We start from the raw sequence: 10999 nt of genomic DNA, 5'->3' as shown, positions 1-10999 counted from the left end.
TCACTTGAAATCTAATAGCAAAACAAATGCGTTCTTTCCTAGAGATGAAAGATATCAGAAAATTTATTTTTCATTCAGCATCTGGAAAGAATATAAACTTGAAATGTATAATTTTTATAATTACATGAAAATAATATTTATGTGAAAAATTTCACATAGAATTTATGTGAAAATGTGAAAAAGAAAATTTCCATGAAGAACCCAATTTACAAAAATTCTCATCTTTATAAAATTTACATTTAATATAACACTACCATTTTAACTGAATTGTGTGTGTGGGAGAGGGTTTTAGCAGGGAGTGGGGAATTGTGAAGTGACAATTTTTTTGTGTGTGACCATTCACCTATAACTTTTGGGGAAAGTGCTTATGATATCACAAATGTAAATTAAGATCATTACTCTTCTGTCACAGATGATTTCCTGGATTTGAGAACGAGGTCTTTAATGGATGAAGAAAGTTCTTGAAGCTCTTTACGAGTAGTATTGGTGACATTTTCTTGTTCTTTGTCTAATTCATCACTCAAGGAATCACTTCCCTGCCCAGTCTTCTTATTTTGACTGACTAACTGCTTTACAACCAAACCTTGATACTTTACCAAAAGAGCATGCTGATCCTGTGAAAAGGGAAAGGAAAGTTAACAAAATTTAATTTTCTGTGGAATAGATAGAGTATATTCAACTAGTACATATTGAAGGTTCTCATCTTTACACAACACTAGTCATGTAAGTAGAAAGCCAAATTCAGCAGGGACCCTGCTCTTGAGGAGTTTACAGTTTAGGGGAAATAAAATATGGATGCAGATCACTTTACTGTAAGTTGACTTTGCTGGGTTGTACCATGTATATACATACATAGACACACATACATATATATTCAAAATGATAGGGAAGTTCAAAGAAGCCAAATTACTTTTAGCTGAGGAGGTTTTCAAAAGAAGTGATACAGGATAAGACTTTTGAGCTGGTCCTTGAAGGACAAGTTAAACCTAGAGAAGTTGAAATGGCAGATTTGACATTCTTGTATCTTTTCTGAAAGCTTAATTTCCAAATTCAGAATATTCTTTACTATGGATCTTATAGGATCCCGAAAGATTCTTGAGCTATGCTGAATTTTTAACTTCAACCCCCTGATTCACTGTTCACATTCTTGGGAGTGGACAAATGATGTTAAAATGTTTTGTGCCTGAGTATTGACAATGATTTGTATCTATACACTCAAAATATTCACAATCTAAAATCTTGAAAAGTTTCAAGTGCATTCAAAATGTAATACCTCTGGTATTTTAGTATTCAGAAAAGCAATGATCTGCGGGACACATCTTCCAGGTGCATGGAGCATGCTGTGGGTTGTGAACTGAAACAACAGCACTGACGTGAGGTGCAGAATAAGAGCAGGGTCTTCTGTGACTTTTAGCTGTTCAGCTAGTGCTTGTCGATGTTGAAACAGTATCTGCCTAAACAAAAATAAAATCACACAAATGCATTAACATAACAAGTTCTCACCCATTTCAGTCCATTCCTCTGTATTCATTTTTAGCTTCTCTAGTTTAAATTATCTAATTCCATGAGAAAGATAACTTTTAAATATGGGATATATACACAGCCCTATGGCACGGATAGACTAGTATGCTAGAAAATTTAAGAAAAAGCTAAACAGCAGGGATACTCAAAGTAGGCTTTTTGTTTTGAGTTGCTGGAGACCAAACAAAAGTACACTGATTTGGATGAGGTTTCCTATCAGGAAGGTCCCAAAGCTAATAGAAAGTTCCTGGGTTTGATTAACTATGGGATAAGGAACTCTGCTACCTTATCAAAAGGGTCAGAGAGGAATATCTAACTATATAAAGACTTTGAATATGCTTGAGATCTACAGCCATTTAGATACAGTTCTCTATGTAGAAGTCATGGAGTCAAATTCAAATTTCAGATATGGAAAGTCTCACATTTAAGAATATTAATAATATAGATTAATTTAATGTTACCTTTCCCTTTTTTTGTCTCCCCTTTTCACCATAATATCACAAGCTTCTGCTGCGGAATCCAGACAAGAAAGAAAATCTTCTATGCTCTGAAAAGGTATTTAACACCATAATTTACTTTTATATACAGGTGCCTAAAGAAATATAGCCATTTGTCTACGGTCATACCGCCCTGAAGGTGCCCAGTCTTATCTCACCTTGGAAGACAATCAGGGTCAGGGCTGGTTAGCACTTGGATAGGAGAAATATAGCCATTTAACACTGTTTTGTAATTTACACACAAAATACAATTTTTAAAAGGGTCTCTTTGTTATTAAATTAGAGATTGTGCTTTAGGACTAAACAGGGTAAAATGCCCCCAGCATGGTTCCCCCTTTCACCTCCTAAAGAGGTAACTGAGCGCAAAACACTAGTTTAAGATTGGGTTTATAATTATTCTGATATAAAAATCTACTCAAAGATCTTTATAACACAAACTTACAGCCCTGATATCTAAATAGAATCAAGCTTTACTTACTTTTTCATTCAGAGAGTTATGGAGTTTTGTGAGAGCTACTTTGGTTTCTTCTGACAATTTACTTAAAATTTTTTTTCTTACCTGTAGGGGAAAATAAAAATTCTTTCAGCATTGTGCTTTTGACATGCAATGGATCAAGTGAAAAAAAAGTATATTTATTATTATAACAAATTGCTGAGTGAATTTTAGATCTTAAACTAGGGATAAAAATATACTAAAAACATTCTAAAATCAGAGAGCTAGTCAAGAGCTAGTTAAAAGCCAGTCAGCCAAAGAGGCTAGGTAGATACAGCCTTACTCCTCCCACCTGCTCCAGCAATATAAGAGGAAGACTAGAAAGAGAGAGTCTCTGACTTTGTGTGAAGTAGATTATTTGGGGTAAGAGTTTATTCTCTCTTTTCCACTGAAGTAGGAAGAGAGTGTTTTTCCCTCCCCAGTGCCAGCTGTGAAGGCCCCACTCAAAAAGATTAGGGATCCCTATAAGATGGGGGACTGCAATCTTGCTCCATGGCTGGATACTTGTTATGCTGTTTGGTGTGAAGAACCTTTTCAAACACCTCTCTCCAAATATACGTGTCCAGTGAAGGTTGGTGGCATTCTTGACCATAGTCTTTTAGTTTCTTCTAGTGTAAAATTTAGGAAGGAGGCTTGCTGGAATGAGTAGACAGCAGGTTCTGAAGGGCACAGCCTATCTGGGAAGACAGGGACCACTTACTACCTCTCTGCCCCCACCCCACCCCACCCCAATCCTTCTGTGTCCCTTGAAGGGCATAGAACGAGACCTCTTCTATTTCCCACAGCCGAGACTGGTACAAGAACAGAAGACATGGAACTATCTAGACAAATGGGTATTTACTGCTCAAGCTGAAGAAGGGAAGGGGCCAGGATCTTGCTGGGGTAGGAGGAAGAAATAATAACTATACTTCTGTTTGGGTTTTTTTCCTTACAATGAGAGGAAGTCACATAAAACTAAACAACATTCCAAGAAAACAACCTATGTTACCCATGTGGTAATGACCACCATGACCAGAAGCCATATCAGACTGATTTGGTTTGACCTAGATCAAAGTAGTGATACGTAGTTAGTCACATGAAGACACTTTTACCTCCCTCATTTTTCCTAAATCTCTAATCTTAAGTGGCCCTAGAAGGACAACAAGGAGGAGGAGGAGGAGAGAATGGGGAGGAGGGAGAGGAGTTGGCATCATCATTACCTTAGGGACAGACCACACCTTTCCTCCTCTAGGCAACTGGGAGCCACTGCTCTATCTTACATGGCAAGAAGGGAAGAGACAAGCTTCTGAATTTAGTTTGAGATTAGAATTTTTAGAAAGTGAACTGCAATTAGTCTTAAATATTGAAATGAAATGATGTCATTAAATGAAAATTGACTTTGAAGTTATGAAAACTGGCCAGAAAGTTAAGGGATTTGCAAATCATCAGGAAAAAGGGATGTGATATAATAATTAGAAAAAAAAATAAAACTGTTTATTCTAAAGTAATTAAGCATTGTTACTTTTAATAGACTGGTTTTATTACCAATCCAACTAGCAACTGCATATACATTGTATTAAACTTCAACGATAAATCTTTTTTTCCCCTAACAACTCTCATTTTATTGTATTTTATTTTTTAAACTATTTCAAATAAAAGAAAATAAAATGTACTCAGATTCAAAACAAAACACTTCAAGAGTAGCAAGCAAATCACTAACATACTTCACTTGTAATGGCTGCAGGGTCATCTACTGCCATCATTAAATCCGAAGCTAAGAAGTTGAAAATGAGGTTAGTGATATCAGTACACACTGTCTTCAGCAAGTGCTTGGTAAGAGCAGCCTGTGTATCATCTGGAAAACAAAGGTGCTTATTAAAAATAATTTCTCTCTTAACTTATAAGAATCAATAAAAAAAGTAGTAATTATACCTGCAAAAAACTTCATCCCTTTTTCAAATAATCTAATATTACTGTAGAGGTTTGAAACCTCTTCTTGCAAGTCCTTGATTGTGCGTTTTCTGCCAGTTCCAGAAGCAGAAGTTGAAGACATGAATACTGAACGGACCACCTCGAGATAAGTTTTATTAAGAGGTCTGTGCACAAGATAAATATATTTAGATTATTAACATGCACTGAGGATTTATGTAGATAAGAAATTTTTCTTCTATCGAAATCAGGCTTAAAAAAGATCTCTTTTTCAAACTAAACTAAATTAATTTGGAGAATAATTCACTAAGAATTTGTCCCTCACCTGAGTCCCAGGAATTATAACTTAAGTGGATTATTTTTTTTTCAGTTTTAAAGTACTCAAAGTTTTGCACTACAGACAACAATAACAAACACTCCACAAATCTACATAGCTTTATAAAGTTAATCTGGAGAACAGTAGACTCTAAACCTGTTCTCCATCCTTAGGAATTAAAACTTAAATTCTCAATTTCTAGAGTACTAAAAGGTAATGCATTAAAAAAAACCTTTTTATGCTCAACTTAAAATAGATTATTTAAAAAAGCAATGGTAAATGATTACTAGTAACCATTTTTTAAAGGTGAAAAATATGGTTCTGTAATATATTTACAAAAAATTTACTTATATTGTTAAAAATTCTCACTAAAAAAGCTGCACTTTGATTTCATCAAAGTTAGATGCGCTGAACTCCTGGATTATATTTATGGAAGCTTACATACTGAGACTAACTTAAGGGATGGCCAGGTTAGTTAGTAATGGTCAAGTTATACACACTTTACTTTATTTTTGTATAAAAATAAGTTTAGGCTGGCTTGGCTAGGTGCTGTGGCTCATGCCTATAATCCTAGCAATATGGGAGGCCAAGGCAGAAGGACAGCTTGAGACTAGCCTGAGCAACAGCGAGACTCTGTCTCTACCAAAAAAAAAAAAAAAAAAAAAAAGAAAAAAGAAAAGAAAAAAAAAATTGAGCCTGGTTCATTCATAAGGTAGTAGTGTCTAAATTTATTCTTTTTGAAGTCAGTTTGTTACTTTATTTTCTTCCTAAAAGTACACACTGTTTACTTTCTGTCAAATCAAAATAGAAAACGAACCTTCTTTCTTTTGGATGTTATTTTTCATGCTATGAAAGAGACCAGCCAGTGATTAACACTGGTTAATTTTCTCCTCAACGCAGTGATTTTCTCCTCTACTGAGACTTAAGACTGTAAGATCAGTGTATGAGGACACCTTCAAGTTCTTGCCTTAAATTTCCCATACCACCTTGCCCAAAGCACTTAACAGATATTTGTTGGATTAAACTGCCTCCACAGCCAAATGAAATCTAGAATTTGGTGGCTAAATTAAATTCTAAGCTTTGAAAAGACCTAAAATATATGTTTTTCTATGATCTTGGTAAAAATTTTATATGTTAACCCATTGAATTTCTATCATAAAACAAAAAAGTCTTATACTTGCTTTATTAAGTATTCAGCAAGTTCAGAAATAAACTCTTCAGGAGCATCTTGTATGTGTTTTCTTAAAAAGTCTTCAATCTCATCCTGGAACATAAAAGTGATCTCTGGCTTCTTCTTTCCTATAGCAGACATGAACAATGGAAAAAAAACAACAAAAAACAAACAAGCAATCAAATAGCAAATAAGGTTTCATTAACATACTTAATATGATAGCAATTCATTCACTGCCTACCATTGAGACTCTGATATTAATTTCTATATCAATAAAATTATTAATGTCAAATAGCAATAACTAATGAAAACACTTTTAAAATTAGGATATACGGGGAAATTTCCTTTAAGTGATCATTTTCTAACTTAATTTACAAATAACTATTTTCTGTAAGTCAGTCAGAAAACAATAAAGATGATTTCCCCCCTCATCAAAGTTGGATGATATAAACAGCTGTATATCAAAACAATCAAGTAGATCAAAAAAATCTTTTAGGGAAGGATAATTTCTCTTTGTTGAACAATGGCTACTGGGCAGTATTTTATTTATAAAAATGAATATTTATTAAAAACCAAATCATTGTTATAATTTACTTAAGATCTTCAGAAAGTCTTTATAATCTTGTGAACCACAATTCAGTAGAATTGTTTAAGCTAAAATTTTCTTTTTGGAAAGACAGATGAAAAAATATATTATAATTTTATACCTATAATTTATTTCCGCTCTCACAAAAATCAGTCTATACTGAGGAAAATTTGTATGCAGCTACTGTAATGGAAATAATTGTTAACTGTGGAAAAGTCGGTCCCCAACCCCAGTTCCTGGCACTCTGGCAAAACCAGAGGCTGGGCTTCGGGTGGTGGGTGAGTGCGTTGGCTGAAGCCCCTCTCTGCCTCCAGTAGCTGGCTGGATGATATGACACCCTCTGGTGCCACCATTGCCCCCATCCTGCTTTCGTGCCCAGGAGTCTAAGGGCTCATCCCTGGGAGTGCACACCCAATTTCAGGCAGAGAGAGAAAGATGGCGGAGTGGTGGTGACCTCCTGGATTCGTGCTCCTGGAGAGGAAGGCATGGATCTCAGTCTGCCACAACGCTAGAGGATCACTCCCCCACAATAACAGCGGTGTGAATCCACGGAGAATCAGCGTGGGACACAGAGAGCAAGAAAAGACTAAGGTGAATGGGAAATCAGATTGTGAAAATATGGAGAGTGCAGGACAGACAATAGAGAGCGGAGCTGTACCCGCCTCACCAGCGAGTGAGGTGGGTTCAGCCCCACAGGAAAGCGGCTTGTCTCCCCACTGATCTCCATACCCACTCAATCAGGGATCTGCCTGAAGCCGGTGCGGAATCATCTCGGGAGTCGCGGGGCTCTTTGAAGAGGCGACAATAGCAGGAGGCATTTTGGGCCCTGGAGCCCTGTGGGCGGACTGCAACCCGCGGGGGACGGTTCGCGCTGCGCTGCAGTGAAAGACACCTGGGGGACACTGAACTGTCTCCTTTACGCAGGCGGCTGGGCTCCCGCAATCCCGGCTCCTCCGGCCCCTGCCGGACCCTGAACATTCGCCCCCAGCACCAGCGACCGGGCAGCCGCCATTGTCGGGGTCCACAGCCTAGCCGGTGTGGAGCGATTGGGAACCCAGGGGCTCCCTGGGTGGCTCCCTCCCCTAGTCCATGCACCTCCACTAGGAGCTCCGCCTTTGCGTGAACACTGAGTGCTTCCCCAGTCGCGGAGCATGGACCTTGCAGACATTGGGGCAGGGCAGAACATCACCCACAGGAGCTGCTGCAGCCGGGGCGCTGGGGAAACGAGGGCAACGCCCCCTCCCCCTAGTCACTTCGCGCAGAGAGAGGCAGAAACCACCTTGGGAGAGGAAGAGGCAAGGAAAAAGTCGCTTTCCGTCTCCAATTAGAACAGCCCAGTGACTGGACTCTCAAACCGGTTTCAGGTCAAATTAATTCTCTGGGGCTGGACCCAACAGGAGCAGCTCCCCAGATGAGGTAGCAAAATCCTGAACAACACGTGAAGGGCTCCCCCTAGTGACAGAGGAGGCAGCTTATCTGGGCTGCTGCACAGCCCAAGATCAGCGTGCACGGCGTGCCTCTATCCAGGCTAAAGTTGAAAGAAGGGACATAACGATTGATCCAGATGGGAAGGGCTCAGCAAAAGAACTCTGGGAATATAAAGAATCAAGCAGAAACCTTGCCCTCAAAGAGGATTACTAGTTCTCTACCAATTGACACAAACCAGATTCAAAATAGCAACATGACACAGGAAGAATTTCAAACATGGATCATAAATAAGCTGAATATTATGCAAGAAAAAATGGATAACCAACACAAACAAACCACAAAAAAGATCCAGGACTTGGAAGAAAAATTCACTAAAGAAATAGAAATATTGAAGAAAAATCAAACTGAACTCCTGGAAATGAAGAATTTATTCAGGGAGCTACAAAACACAGTGGAAAGTCTCAAGAGCAGGGTAGATCAAACAGAAGAAAGAATCTCAGATATCAAAGATAACACTTTCCAATTAAATAAGTCAGTCACAGAGATGGAGCAAAGACATAAGAGAAAAGACCAGAGTCTACAAGAAATGTGGGATTATGTGAAGAAGCCTAACGTGAGAGTTATTGGCATTCCTGAGGATGAAGAACACAATAAGCAAGGGTTGGATAAGCTATTTGAAGATATAATTGAGGAAAATTTCCCAGGCCTTGTCAAAACTCTTGATATACAGGTTCAGGAAGCTCAAAGAACCCCTGGGAGATTCATACCAAATAGGAAGACATCACATCATGCAGTTATCAGACTAACCAAAATATCCACTAAAGAGGCCCTTCTTCGAGCTGTAAGGAGAAAGAAACAAGTAAAATACAAAGGAAAATCCATCCCAATCACGCCCGATTTCTCAACTGAAACCTTACAAGCAAGAAGAGACTGGGGCCCCATTCTTACTCTTCTGAAACAGAATAATGCCCAGCCTAGAATCTTATACCCAGCTAAGCTCAGCTTTATATATGAAGGTGAAATTAAGACATTCTCAGATAAACAAAAACTCAGAGAATTCACCAAGACAAGACCAGCTCTCCAAGAAGTACTCTGAAAACAGAGTTACACATGGACCAGCACAAGAAAGACCCACGAATATAAAACTACTCAAGAGAACATAAAAACCCAGTTATCACAATGGCTCAAGTGAGAAAACAGAATAATGAAATTCAACCCAACATGAGGAACAGAAATCAGTCTCACTTATCAGTTCTCTCATTAAATGTGAATGGATTGAATTCCCCACTCAAGAGACATAGACTGGCCCAATGGTTAAAAAAATACAAGCCAAGTATCTGCTGTCTTCAGGAAACTCATTTAACCTGCAAGGATGCATTTAGACTGAAAATAAAAGGGTGGAAATCGATATTTCAAGCAAATGGAAGCCAAAAGAAAGCTGGCGTGGCGGTTTTAATCTCTGATAATTTAGTTTTTAAATCAACAAAAGTAATGAAAGACAAAGATGGTTACTATATACTGGTGAAGGGTACAATTCAACAAGAAGACATAAGTATACTTAATATATATGCACCCAACTTAGGTGCACCCAGATTCATAAAGCAAACCCTACTTGATTTGAACAAAATGATAGATAACAACACTTTAATAGTCGGAGACTTTAACACGCGACTGACAGTACAGGACAGATCCTCCAAACAAAAAATAAACAAAGAAATAATGGACTTAAATAGAATGCTAGAACAAATGGGCCTGACTGACATCTACAGGACATTCTACCCAAAATCCACTGAATATACTTTCTCCTCATCAGCTCATGGGACATTCTCCAAGACTGACCGTATCCTAGGACATAAAGCATGTCTTAAAAAATTAAAAAAAATAGAAATTATACCATGCATCTTCTCAGATCACAGTGGAATAAAAGTAATAATGAACCCTAACAGAAATTCTCATTCCTACTCAAAGTCATGGAAGCTAAACAACCTTCTCCTGAACGATTATTTTATAAATGAAGAAATCAAGATGGAAATCAAAAGATTTTTTGAATTAAATGACAAAGGAGACACAACTTATCAAAATCTGTGGGACACAGCTAAAGCAGTCCTGAGAGGAAAATTTATTTCCATAAATGCCTATATCAAAAAGACAGAAAACTTACAAATAGACAATCTAGTGAATAGACTTAAAGAGCTGGAGAAGGAAGAGCAGACCGACCTCAAACCCAGCAGAAGGAGAGAAATTATTAAGATCAAATCAGAACTAAATGAAAAGGACAACAAACAAACCACAAGGGAGATTAATAAAACAAAAAGTTGGTTCTTTGAAGACATAAACAAGATTCACACACCTCTGGCTAGGCTAACCAAGAGCAGAAAAGAAAAAACTCTAATTACCTCCATCAGGAACATGAAAGGAGAAATCACGACCGATGCCACAGAGATACATGAAATCATCTATGAATTTTACAAAAATCTTTATGCACACAAATTGGAAAATGAGGAGGAAATGGACAAATTTTTAGAAACACACAGCCTTCCCAGGCTCAACCAGGAAGAAACAGAATTCCTGAATAGACCAATATCTAGATCTGAAATCGAAATAGCAATGAAAAACCTTCCCCAAAAGAAAAGCCCTGGACCAGATGGGTTCACACCTGAATTTTCCCATACCTACAAAGAAGAACTGGTGCCCATCCTACATAAACTATTCTCCAATATTGAGAAGGATGGAATTCTCCCCAACACATTTTACCAAGCCAACATAATTTTAATAACAAAACCAGGAAAGGATGCAACAAAAAAAGAAAACTATAGACCAACATCCCTTATGAATATAGATGCAAAAATTCTCAATAAAATCCTAGCAAATCGTATCCAAGTGCTTATCAAAAAAATAATCCATCACGACCAAGTGGGCTTCATCCCAGAGATGCAGGGATGGTTTAACATATGCAAATCTATAAATGTAATTCACCACATAAATAGAAGCAAAAATAAAGACCATATGATCCTCTCAATAGATGCAGAAAAAGCATTTGACAAAATTCAACACCCTTTTATGATAAGAACACTTAACA

General features: G+C 37.7%; 1 protein-coding gene across 1 annotated transcript in view; it reads right to left on the bottom strand.

The window, feature by feature from the left end:
- Positions 1 to 227: 227 nt before the first annotated feature.
- Positions 228 to 10999, bottom strand: part of UFL1 (UFM1 specific ligase 1) — a 35231-nt gene continuing 24459 nt past the window's right edge. Inside the window, exons 13-19 of the mRNA XM_045544043.1 lie at positions 5917 to 6034; positions 4423 to 4586; positions 4215 to 4345; positions 2497 to 2577; positions 1983 to 2068; positions 1274 to 1454; positions 228 to 614 (exon numbers count right to left, since the gene is read on the bottom strand). Of these exons, the coding sequence (XP_045399999.1) occupies positions 396 to 614; positions 1274 to 1454; positions 1983 to 2068; positions 2497 to 2577; positions 4215 to 4345; positions 4423 to 4586; positions 5917 to 6034 (980 nt within the window). The 3' untranslated portion in view covers positions 228 to 395. The remainder of the gene's footprint in view (positions 615 to 1273; positions 1455 to 1982; positions 2069 to 2496; positions 2578 to 4214; positions 4346 to 4422; positions 4587 to 5916; positions 6035 to 10999) is intronic.

Source organism: Lemur catta, chromosome 2 (assembly GCF_020740605.2).
Source record: "Lemur catta isolate mLemCat1 chromosome 2, mLemCat1.pri, whole genome shotgun sequence".
In the NCBI taxonomy this organism is placed as follows: domain Eukaryota; kingdom Metazoa; phylum Chordata; class Mammalia; order Primates; family Lemuridae; genus Lemur; species Lemur catta.
The sequence above is the reverse complement of the archived record's forward strand: the minus strand, read 5'-3'. Positions and strand labels throughout refer to the sequence as shown.